The 13,207-nt window shown below is 38.8% G+C and overlaps 1 protein-coding gene across 1 annotated transcript; it reads left to right on the plus strand.

Annotated features, from left to right (window-relative positions):
- The first annotated feature begins 8,823 nt into the window (after nucleotides 1-8,823).
- Nucleotides 8,824-12,508, plus strand: LOC107804516 (protein POLAR LOCALIZATION DURING ASYMMETRIC DIVISION AND REDISTRIBUTION). The gene is made up of 3 exons (XM_016628423.2): nucleotides 8,824-9,226; nucleotides 11,321-11,754; nucleotides 12,019-12,508. The coding sequence occupies exons 1-3, from the start codon at nucleotides 8,950-8,952 to the stop codon at nucleotides 12,307-12,309; spliced, it is 1,002 nt and encodes a 333-aa protein (XP_016483909.1). The 5' UTR covers nucleotides 8,824-8,949; the 3' UTR covers nucleotides 12,310-12,508.
- The last annotated feature ends 699 nt before the right edge of the window (nucleotides 12,509-13,207 follow it).

Consider the following 13,207-nt stretch of genomic DNA (forward strand, 5'->3'; position numbering starts at 1 on the left):
AATCCTGTGAAAAAATTCAGGGAAACACTTTCCCAAGGTCTTTTTAGGACAGGTAGTGGCTCCAAGAGTCCCGTTTGTGTTGATCGGTCCAACTTGTCCTTCTGACATGCTAGACAAGTCTTCACACATTGAGGGGCGTCATCAGTCGTTTGAGGCCGATGATATGATTTGTGATTCTTATTGTTGAGGGTAGCCATAACCATAGGTTCATGTCTTTTGACTCCCTTCTTCGGCTGCATGGCCGAGATGTTTTCAGCGGCCATCTTTATGGGCATGCATGGTATAATGCGGGGTTTGGCACCGTTTTCTCCCATCATCAGGAGCATGTTGGCATAAGGTACCTGTATGGTGTTGGTTTGCCTCAGGAATTCCAATCCCACTATCAATTCGAAGTTATCTATGATTGCCACACGTAGGTTGAATCTTCCTTCGTAAGGGCCAAGCTTCATTGGCACTTGTTTGGCTATTCCACTCACTGGATGGGGTGGTGAGTTGATAGCCTTGACACGACCCCTACTCTTTTCCACAACTAGACTGAGGCGCTCCACCTGAGTCGAGGCTAAGTAGTTATAGGTAGCACCCGTGTCTGTCATTTCCCGAATGGGTTTGCCGTTTACTTTCATTTCGACGGACATTAAGGTCCTCTCTTGTGTAGGAGGAGGCCTCTCATCTGCATTCTTTTTCCCTTTCTTGGCGATTGGGCATGAGTCCTTCTGATGGATACCAGCACTGGTTCCCGCTAAGGTATCAAGGATAGAGCCAACAATTGCATTGAAGGCACCTACTTGTTCTGCCTCGTCTAAGTCGTCATCTGACCCATCCTCAACAGTTTGATGAGCATTCATCTTTGTATGTGGGCATTCATTGTTCCAATGTGACCCGCCACAATGACAGCATTCTGAAGGAGGCTTCCTCCTTTGATTGTTGTTGACGGATGCAACATTGTTGCTGCTTGAGGAGGGAGTCTTAGGTTTGGTTGCACTCTGATCCCCTCCGCTTCTGCTAGGGCCACCATTGCTAGGCTGGCTCCTGTTGTATCCTCCTCGGACAGGCGGTTGAGGCCCGTCTTTGTAAGTTTCCATATGACAATTGCCAAGGCATTTCGCCGCTTGGATTGCCTTGGGTAGGGTATCTACCCTTTGTCTTTGCAGCTCCATACGGGCATGAGGTTTCAAACCTTCTGTAAATGCGAAGAGTTTGTCTTTGTCCCCCATATCACATATGTTTAGCATGAGCGCGGAGAATCTTGCACGTAATCTCGCACTGACCTGTTCTGGTAGAGCTCCCGTAGCTTTCTTTGTGCATTGTATTCAACGTTTTCGGGGAAGAACTACAGGCGTGTGGCTGTCTTCAGTTCTGCCCATGTTTTGAGAGTATCTTCACCGGCCTTGATGGCTTCATATTTCACCCGCCACCAGAGTTTAGCATCACCCTGAAGATACATGGCAGCAGTTGCTACTTTTTGGCTTCTTTCAACTCCCATGACATTGAATTATTGTTCGATGTCGAAGATAAAGTTCTCCACTTCTTTAGCATCCCGACCTCCATTGTATGGCTTTGGCTTAGGAATTTTCAGTTTTCTGGCACATGGGCAAGGTTCACAGCACCCCAGATTTGGTTTTTGCCTCCTCAAAATAGGCTTTGTAGTGCAGCATTGACAACATTAAGCTGGCTTGTCAAGTTGTCTATGGTTTGCTGCATGGCAATCACCATGTTTGCCTCTTGTTCCCTATGGGCTAAATCCTCGGTGCGCTCCTGTTGGAGGTCCTTAAATTTGCCATAAATTTTGGCTGCCTTTGTGGGTGCCGTTTGCCGGTCTCCCTTCAGAGTCGCGACTGATGTTCCCTATGTCAACTTAGGCCTGGAGCATTTTGTGGTCCAGGTCGTCCATCTTTTACACTGGGCTGGTTCTTAGTTCAGGCACCGTATCCACAATGCGCCGTAATGTGTCAATCGTCTCTTCAAGGACCGCGATGCGATCCCCATAATTCACCATGGTAAAAAATGGTGGTTATGGCAATGTGTTCCCTCGTCCGATGCCAAGCCAAGGCTCTGATACCAATGTTACGCGACGCCTTCTTGAGATTCCTTGGAAGAGCGACGTAAGGTTAAGCAACCGATGTCAGTGCAGTTGTTGTCCGCCAACTGAGGTCCCCTCCGTACGCTAGACGAGATTGTCAATGTCGTACGGGGAAAACCAATATTAAGAGCAATTGAGAATTGATAATGAAAGCTTGATTGCATTAATGAAAGATATTACAAAAGACTATGTGGTGTCGAGGGGGAGAGACACCAGTACAGTGAGTTGATTGTTTGATTGCTTGATCGCCCCTAATAATGCTTAAAAACAATTAACCAAAGTTACATGTCTTGACCTAACTAAGTTGTAGAGGCACACTGAAAGTAAATGAAATGAAACTACTCTATATTTACAATGAAAAAGACTTAGTTTTCTATAAGGTAGAAACAGGCCCATTAGCAGCAACCTTGTCTTTCGCATCAGGGTCTGCGCGCGTGGTGCTGTCGGCGAGCACGACACTATTTGCATTTGCTTGCGACTGGGCGCTGGCACTTGGAATCAGGGTCTGCGCGCGTGACATTGTTTGTGCGTGTGGCGCTATTGGAATCTGCCTGCGGTTGGGCGCTCGCGAAGCATCAGGATCTGCGCGTGCGGCATTGTCTGTGCGCGCGACGCTGTTGGCATCATCATGGTATATGCGTATGGCATTGTCTGTGTGCGCGAGCTATTAATATCATGGTCTGTGCGCGCGGAACTGTTGGCATCTGCCAGCTGCTGGACGCTAGCGAGGGCTATCAGTGGGGCGACAGAGGCACATGCGCACTTGTCACTTGGCGCTGCCAAGACCACGGGGCCGACCATGGCGCTGGGCATTGAGAGGATTGCCAGGACGCCATGGGGCGCGTCTAATGGGCCATGGGGCATGGTTGGAAAGCAGCCCAAGACAGTATTAATGTGAATTTTCCTAGCTTAACAGAAAATTGTCAAGCAATATTTCCCATTTTTGGTTTTCTGTCACAACCCTAAATCCGGACCCGGTCGTGATGACGTCTCTCGTGAAGACAAGGCCAGCCGACACTTTTCCATTTCAGTTTTAAACAATTAACAATAAGAATTAAGTCTAAAACGTAATAAATAATCCAAAAGTAAGTAGTTAACAGAACAGTTTGCGAAAAATAAACCCAACACAGCCCAATATCGGGGTGTCACTAGTCATGAGCATCTATCAATCCCAACACAAGTCTGAAAAGTCTATAAACTATTACAAAGTAATTGAAAAAGAGATAGAAATGAAATAAAGGGGGGAACCACGGGACTGCGGACGCCAAAACAGCTACCTCGTGAACTCCGAAATCTGTCGGGAGCTCTCAACTTGCACTAGCAGGATCAGCAACGCCTGAATCAGCACACGGGGTGCAAGAAGTAAAGTGAGTACTCCAACTCAGTGAGTAATAATCATAAATAAAGACTGAAAGCAAGAAATCATATAAAGCACATTACTGGCTATAATGAATCAGTAAAAGCCATAAAAAAAATAGTGAAGCAGTGATAATGTCTAAAGTCATTTTAATTCAGTTCAAACTTCATGAAATGCCTTTTTAACAATTAAGCAGGTAAATGACAGACAAATAAGACAAATAAGCACATAAAGGGTTGCCCATCGGGCACAATATCAACAATACCAACCCCTCGGGCTATATCTCACATCACTATAGGTATCTGTGCTTACTGGAGGCGTGCAGACTCCTAGAGGGGCCCCTTTTGGCCCAAGCGCAATATCAAGTCATCTCGTGGCATCATCACTAGGCCCTCGGCCTCATATCAACAAGCCACCTCGTGGCGTACAAATCTCACGCCCTAGGCCTCATAATCATAATCAGTGTTTCCTCACAACATAGGCCCTCGACCTTACTTAGTGAGAATCTCACAAGCCACTCGGGCAACAGTAAAACATGATGCTCAGCCTAGAATATTATTTAAAATATCATTCAAGTATTAAAACAGAGTAAACATGGTTAAGTTATGAAAACAATAAAATATAGCATGACTGAGTTCAAGTATAAAGTCAAGCAGTGAGGAAATATCAATAAAAATCCCCTAAGGGTTCAAATAGTTGGCACGAGGCCCAAATATGGCATTCAGCCCAAAACATGATGATAGCAAATAGTTTTCAGTCAAATACGCGGTAAAATAGTCATTCGGGACAGATTAAGTCACAATCCCACGTGCACGACCCAACGCTCGTCATCTAGCATGTGTGTCACCTCAATATAGCACAACAGTGTGCAATCCGGGGTTTCATACCCTCAGAACATCATTTACAATCATTACTCACCTCAATTCGGTCTAAACTCTAGCCCGCGACGCCTTTGCCCCTCGAATCGGCCTCCACTCCCGTTGAATCTATCCAAAATCAGAATCGCGGCGTCAAAATATGCTAAAGGAACGAAGCCCAAGCGAAAATAATCAATTTACAACTCAAATCCCGAAATTACCAAAATCCTACCGTCGGGCCCACGTCTCGGATTTCGGTAACAATCACATCAATGGATTCCTTATCACTCCTCGAGTTCATTCATACCAAAAGCATCAAAATCCAACCACAAATGACCCCTCAAATCCCAAATTCTAGGTCTCCAATTTCAAGCCGTAGTTCTTCAATTTTAAGCTTAATTTCTATGATTAATTAGGTAGATTTCACATTAGAATCGAGTTTTAAGTCTCTGAATCTTACCTCCAAGTGATTCCCCTTGAATCCATCTTCAATCCTCTTCAAAAAGCTTCAAAAACGCTCAACAATGGAGGAAATAAACCCCAAAATCGCGGACAAGACGACTATTTAAACCTTCTGCCCAAGCCTGAAATCCTTCATCGCGATCGCGGAACCCCCTTCGCGATCGCGAAGCACAAATTCTCAGAACCCAATTTTTACTCTATGCGAACGCGTCATCTCCCACGAGAACGCGATGCTCAGGCATCCCCCACCTACGCGATCGCGGACAAGGGACCGCGTTCGCGATGAATAAACTCCAGGTCAATCCCCTGGTCCACTTAACTCTACGCGAAAGCGACCTTCTCCACGCGTTCGCGATCAATAACTTCACCACCTTATGCGATCACGTCTCCAACTTCGCGAACGCGAAGAACAACCTGGGCTGCCCCCATCACTGCCCTACGCGATCGCGAAGAAGAAAACTCTGCAATATCTGAAGCTCAAAAATCTGCAACTTTTCCAAAGCATGAAATGGTCCGATTGACCACTCGAAACTCACCCGAGGCCCCCGGGACCTCAACCAAACATACCAACATATCCCATAACCTCATTCAAACTTGTTCCAATCTTCGGAACGCTCAAAACAATATCAAAACACAAATTCGCATCGGATTCAAGCCTAAAATTCCAAAATCTTTTAAATTACGCTTTTGATCTAAAACCCAACCAAACCATGTCCGAATGACCTGAAATTTTGCACACACATCTCAAATGACACAACGGAATTACTGCAACTCTCGAAATTCCATTCTGATCCCTATATCAAAATCTCACCTATCAACCGGAAATCGCCAAAAATTCAATTTCGCCAATTCAAGCCTAAATCTACTCCGGACCTCCAAAATTCATTCCGATCACGCTCCTAAGTCCAAAATCACCTCCCGAAGCTATCCGAATCATCGGAACTCACATCCGAGCCCTCTAACACATAAGTCAACATTCGGTTAACTTTTTCAATTTAAGCTTCCCCAAAAGAGACTAAGTGTCTCAAGCCTTACCAAATCTTTTCCGGACCCGAACCGACTAAGCCGAACATGCATAGAATCGATAGACAAAGCAATAAGAAGCAGAAACTGGTCGGGTCGTCACATTTTCAAACCTATCAGAATTTTCTCTAGTTCATCTGTTCATGCTTCAAAAAAGAGGAAAAGGAGTTCAGCAAAGGGCTAGATATACCCCTTTACTTTCAAATATTGTTTACATGTACCCCTCGTTATACTATTGGGTTATCTATACCCCTACCGTCATACTATTGAGTTATCTATACCCCTACTGTCATACTTTGAAACTAAAATATCCTTGTTTTGGATGGAGTGACACGTGGCAACACCAGATTAAAACGACCCATTTCTTTTTTTTACCCGACCCGTTTTTAAAGAAAACCCACAACCCGACCCCTATTTTCATTTTTTTCCAGTTTTTTAAAAAATGAAAATATTTTGTTAAAAAACAAAAAATATTTTTTTTTCTGTTTTTACAAATTTGTTTTTCCAGTTTTTACAAAACAAAATTCTTTTAAAAAACTAAAAAAATGAAAAAAATATTTTTTAAAAACGAAATATTTTGTTGAAAATAATTTTTTCAGTTTTTAAAAAACGAAAATAATTTTTTTCTGTTTTTTGCAAAAAAAATTCAGTTTATACTAATTTGTTTTTTCAGTTTTTACAAAAAGAAAATCTTTACAAAAACTAAAAAAAAACATTTTTCAAAAACAAAAATATTTTGTTGGAAATATTTTTTCAGTTGTTAAAAAACGAAAATATTTTGTTAAAAACTGAAAGAAAAAATTTATTTTTTACATTTTTTTTAGTTTTTACAAATATGTTTTTATAGTTTTTTTTTAAAAAAAATATTTGTTAAACAAATGAATTTTTTCAATTTGTTTTGCAAAATCTTTTCAGTATCTACTTAGTTTAGAAAAACGAAAATATTTTGCAATTTTTTTTAAGTTTTATAAAAAGAAAATTCTTTAAAAAAACTGAAAAATGAAAATATGGTTCATTGTGAGTTTTTTGTAAAATGGGTTGGATAAAAAAAAGAAATGAGTCATTTTAATCTGGTGTTGGCACGTGTCACTCCATCCAAAACAGGGGCATTTTTGTTCCAATGTATGACTGTAGAGGTATGGATAACCCAATAATATAATGAAGGGTACATGTAAATAATATTTGAGAGTAGAGGGGTATATTTGGCCTTTTGTCCTTGTTCATATGCAAACTCGTTTCTTCTTCAACTTTATTTATCTTTCACCATTTATTTTTAGACAGCTACTTTCTTTAAAGCCCTTTCCACACTGTACTTCTTCCTTTTTCTAATTTTGATTTAGTTGATTAATTATGAAACATTTTCTGTTTATTAGTTGGAGCTCCGTGGCTGGTACCAAGACATTGAGCCAGTAATAGTCGAAAAATATAAACAACTATTCAACATAAGTGTAACATTAATTAAAACGAGAATGCCCATTGTTAACTAGCTTAACTGCAAAACATAACAATTGAAATGAGCTTTCGGTAATTATACTTTTGGTTTTCTGATAACATTCACATTTTTTTTAATAGAAAGCTGAGAGAGATTCGAAAATTAAACTATAAATTCCGAGATAGAATCAATTGATTTTGAAAGGATGAATAAAGTCATATGCTTCGTGGTCCCAAAATAGAGCAATAATTTGTCACTGGCCGCAATTGTGTGCTAATTCCTACATCTGCCTTCCACTACATTAAAGATCAGTAATTGCGTGAAAAAACAAATATCGTTTGATAGTATTGGGACGGAGTTCCCTCAAGTTCTTAGATGTTGCAATTTAGCCCCCGAAATAATCCTCTCTCTGATATTACGTCACACCAGGAAAGGAGTTTTACGTTTTTATTTCGTTATTTTCTGATACGTATTCTGTAACATTCTAGTGATTTGCATTTTAGGAATATTCAACTAATTAATTAACTAGCTTATAAAAGTTATTACGTAGTTGGCAAGATTAGTTAGGGATTAATTCCTTTCCTTTAGTCATTAATCATCCACCATGTACTAAGCACGCGGCAGTATTCGGTTGACGTCGAAAAAGGATTGATATTTGAATTTAAAGTTGGAAGTTAGAATTCAAAAATATATATTTAAATATGAATTTCACTTAGAAACAAAATTGAAATCTTACTTGCAATACTCATCAAATAAGTTTTTCAATGTGTTTCAAATATTGATGTCATTTGAAAATATTAAACGTCAGTACTTGCATTACAGAAATATTATTTATGGCCAAATAGATGTATAATATGTATTCATTTTCTTTCATTCTTTTTATTTAAATTACATTCTTCCTTAGAAATTGAATATCTTGTTTTTGTTCTTAGCAATTGCTATATTACCCTAACTTTCTGAGTATTTATTAAAATAAAATTTTAAAAGTTGCGTATGGTTAACTATTTTGTAGCAAAACTTTAATTTTTATTTCAAAACGAAGTTCAGTTAAAAAAAAATTGAATTGGCCATTGATAAGCATAACAAAACATTTAACCTGGGGTGGGTAGAGTGTATTTTTTGCATTTACTTTCCCAACCAGTTTCAGGGGAAAACTGGTTTTGTTCAAATTTACAGCGTTAATGCCTAAACTGCAGAACTAACAAGAAGATCGATTTTTTTGGTAAATATAACACAAATCATTTCCATGTAATATACTACTGCCTCCGGTCCATAGTAAGTGATTTTTTGACCTTTTTATTTGGTTAAAAATAAGTGCTCCTTTTACATAATCAAGAATGAATTAACTTTACTTTGTCAAATTTGTCCTTCTTTACGCATACCAATGTGTCAAGTTAATAATATATAAATTTTAATTAAGGGTAATATAGTTAAGATACTTATGTTTTTTTCTTAAGGAGCATGCCAAATACAAAAAGAAATCACTTATTGGAGGGAGTAATATACAAAAATTGAATCATCACCTAAATTAATGTCATTAATGTTGTTTCGGTTTCAGTGAGATAGGCTCATAAATTAGGACATGAAGAAACCCGTGAACCTTTCACTTTCAAAAATTTCCCTCCTCAATTCTTAGTAGTATTTCTATTTCGAAAACTCAAACAAGAGATCGTGAGTTAACTCTGTTGGCCATAAAACAGCAAGTATTGAGGGGAAATAAGTTTTAACGAAGATCCTAATGGGAAGTGACGATTATTGTAGCATCTCCATAATCACAGCAAGGGCTTGTACAGAAATTAGGAAAAGAAGATCTGCAGAAACAACGTGTACCAGGAGCTTTAGTACTTGTATATCGCCAAGGTGGATTTTGTCGAGGTGGTTTGAGACAAAAAAAGTGAAGGAGCAACAGCTTCAGTATGTTAGCAGAAAAAAGGAGAAGAAGATTAATAGGAAGAAGAAGGATTATCTTACAAGATTAGAAAGGGAGTCCTCATCGCCTTCTACGGCACTGGAAGGTAAATTGCTTCACACCTCTCATTTTTATTACTTTTTCAATATGATGAAAAATCAAATGGTCGTGTTATTCAAATTCAAAGTTAGAATATTTTTTAACCGTATCTATGTGATTATGTAGACTGATTAATAGTAGGTTGTTTACCATTTTTCTATTGATGGAATTGTGTTTGAAGTCACTTAATTGTACAAAATATAGTTTATATTGTCAATGTATAAAAAGGGGAGTTTTGGAGCAACGATGAAGTTGTTTCCGTGTGACCTATAGGTTCGAACCGTGAAATTAGTCAGGTAGGCTGCCTAACATCATATTTCCTTGGGGTGCGGCCCTTCCCCGGCCCGGACCCTGCATGAATGCGAGATACTTTATGCACCGAGCTTACCTTTTACTATTTATTTATATTATCAGTATATAAACTTAAATATATACTTATTCTTTAAGGATTTAATTTTTATTCGAATATAAAAGAAAATTTGTTTCAACTTGTTATAGGTAATTTGTCTTATTTCTTATTACAAATTTCCTTTTTTAAGGGTGGCTATTTGCATAAACATATATAAGCAGTATTGTGATAGTGTAAATAAATGGACATATTGCAGAAGTTGTTTCTTTTATAAATATGTTTGCTTGAATTGTTAAGTCTTAAAAGAGAAATAAGGTTGTGTAACAAGAAGGAAGGCAGGACAAGAAGAACCACTAAACGAAAACAGAAATAAATAATTAGTACTTACATATTTAAAAATATTAGGTGCATGGAAAACTTCATATTACGAAGAGAAAAAAAAAAAATTCATATCAATGTCATCTTAATAAATAGGTAGGACCATGTGTTGCTTTGAACTAGAAAACTCAGAGACAGCTTCGTTTGCCAAATCCGTTACTTTTTAATGTTATTTAATCCCTACGTTCCTGCCGAAATTATTTATTTCAGTTAGATAAGATGCTGACAAACTAAAAAATAATTACTCCATACAATTTCGGCAGGTTTGAATTCAACCTTTCAACCTAAAATATGATTTCCAAATATTTTGACACTTAAAAAATATTTAAACTCTTATTTTGAGCATGCTGTCATCTAATATAGAAACGTACCTTTTATTTGAAATATTGCAACTCCGGTAGTGGGCCATGAAATTGAGATGTTATTTTAGAGTGAAATTAAAAAATAACTGGATTTACAACTGGTAATTGAAAAATAGCCACAGTTTCAAAAGTAATCGAAATTTAGTCACTTTTCATATAAAGATAAAATCTGAACTAAAATAGAGTTAAAAATCCGAAATATTCCAGCATAATATGCTGGAGTTCGAATTTTTTACATATGAGCTTCCAGCATAATTAGGGGCGGATGCAGCGTATAACCTATGAGTTCAACTGAACCCATAACTTTCGACGCGGAATAAAAATTTGTATGTAAAAATTTATTAAAATTGCAAAAATAGTAGATATGAACCCATAAATTTAAAAATACAATGGGTTCAATATTAAAAGCCCTTAAAATTGAACCCATAAGATTTAAATCCGGGATCCGCCTCTGAGCATAATATGCTGAAATTTTATAATGTGCTGGAGTTCCATCATAATATGCTGGAAGTTTATATGCAGGAGCTCTATAATCTCGCATATTATGCTGGAACTTTCCGTGTCCTGAAGTTCCAACATAATATTCTGGAAGTTTATACACAGGAGATCCATAATCCAACATATTATGCTGTAACTTTCCGTGTTTCAGCAAAACGGTGGCTATTTTTCAATGACTTTGCAAACGCTGGCTATTTTCGATTACCAATCCGAAAAATGGCTAGGCCGTGCTATTTTGACGTTATTTTACTATTTTTACCTTCACGTTTTCATATTATATCCCGTATAAGAATATGAAACATTTTTTTTTTGATTGACATGGAAAATGACATAATAATATTTTGGACATGTAACTTATTACCTGAATGCATTATTTACGAAAGCCATCATATATACATGCATATGATAAACCTAAGCAAATTTGCAAAATCCATGCCATTTTAGAAAATTTCGTCTTTCTATGATTTCATCTGTGTAATATTTATTAAAACAAACCAATCAACATTTTATGCAGGAGGAGACAAGAAAGCAGACTCTTTGAACCTAGGCATTGGATTTGGTCTAATTTATCTGTTTAATGCTACCAAAAATGAGCTCAACAAAATAGTTGAGATTCGTAGAGAAATGGAAATCCTGCTTCATAATTCCAAGGTGGAATTCCAAAACCAAGGAAGAATCAGAAGAAATCTTTCTGATTCAAGAGCCAAAATCTCACACCACGATTCAGATTATGTTGAACAATTCGCATACTCTACTGATATAGAAGAAGAATCAGAAATCACTTGCAGCCATGATCACACAGCTTTCAACTGCAAATCAATGAAAGGAAATGAGAGGAATTTGGAAATGAACCAGCTTGAAGCAGAGCTCGAAGTCGAATTAGAACGTTTGCAATTCCATTCAGATTCAGAAGTCATGTTGAAATATCCAACACAACAGAATGCTGAGGTACGTTCAGTTAGCAGTTACATTTGTTTAGATTACAAATTGGAGTACGAGATGACTATACTAAATTGCTTTTAGTTTAGCATAGTATAGGGCAGCCCGGTGCAACTAAGCTCCCGCTATGCGCTAGGTCCGGGAAAGGACCGGACCACAATGGTCTATCTTACGCAGCCTTATCCTGCATTTCTGCAAGAGGCTGTTTACACGATTATAATTTTCTAATTAGTTTTGTGTAAGACCTCAAGTAGTGAACTTCAATTGTGGCAGATTATGGATAGCTCAGAAGGAAGCATTAGCACAAGCTTTACAGAAGTATACAACCCTAATGCCTGTGTAACAATTGAAAGCTGTGGAGTTCCAGCAGAAGAATTAAACAGGAAACTGCATGAGCTTCTGCAGACAAGGCAAGAAGAAAGGATCAAAGAACTGGAATCAGCTTTAGAATCCGCCATGCAAAAGCTTGAAGAAAAAGAAAAAGAGATCTGTTGGTGGAGAGATACTGCTAAGGTCATCTCTCAACAAGTTCCTAGTCGTCGATCACTTGCTACAATAGATTAAACGCCACACCAACCTTGAAGGAATTTGTCCAAAGTTTTTTTGGATCGAAAGAAAGAAGAAGAAGAAAAAAACCTTTTACATGGCCGGATACCATTTCATGTAAAAGAAGGTGAAGGGAAATAAACCACAGCTTCAAATATCAAATACTAAAGTTAAAGTTTGAAATAACAAGAGGAATGGATGCCTTCATTTTGTTTGAGATGGTCGCCACAGAGTTATTTCTCAGGAACACACTAAAAGTCTGGTTTAACATGTTGTCTGCTGACGAAGAATAAGGTAATTATCTATGAGAGAATGAAGAATATTAACTAGGAAAAATAAAAGAAGTTTAAGCCAAACAATTACACTGCAAGTGTAATGTCATGGGCTGCTTTCCAGACACGCCCCATGACCCCTTGGCCGCGCCCCATGGCGGCCTAACAAGCCTCACAATGCCTAACGCCATGGTCGGCCCCGTGGTCTTGGCTGCGCCAAGTGACAAGCGCGCAGGCGCCTCTGTCGCCCCACCGATGCCTCTCGCCAGCGCCCAAGAGCTGGCCAATGACAACAGCGCCGCGCGCCCTGACAATGCCGCGCGCGCAGATCCTGATGCCTCGCCAGCGTCAAGCTGCAGGCACATTCCAGCAGCGCCTCGCGCACAGACCCTGATGCCAAGCACCAACGCCCAGCCTCAGGCCAGCACATCAAGTGTCGCGCGCCCACAGCAACGCGCGCGCAGACCCTGACCCGCAAGACAAAGTTGCTGCCATCGGACTTAGTTCTACCTTGTAATAATCTAAGTCCTTTTCATTGTAATCATAGGCTAGTTTACATCATTTCCATTTCAGTGTGCTTCTACAGCTTTATTAGGACTAGTCATGTAATGTTGGTTTATTTTTTTAAAGCATTATTAAGGGGG

This window comes from Nicotiana tabacum, chromosome 3 (assembly GCF_000715075.1).
Source record: "Nicotiana tabacum cultivar K326 chromosome 3, ASM71507v2, whole genome shotgun sequence".
Classification (NCBI taxonomy): domain Eukaryota; kingdom Viridiplantae; phylum Streptophyta; class Magnoliopsida; order Solanales; family Solanaceae; genus Nicotiana; species Nicotiana tabacum.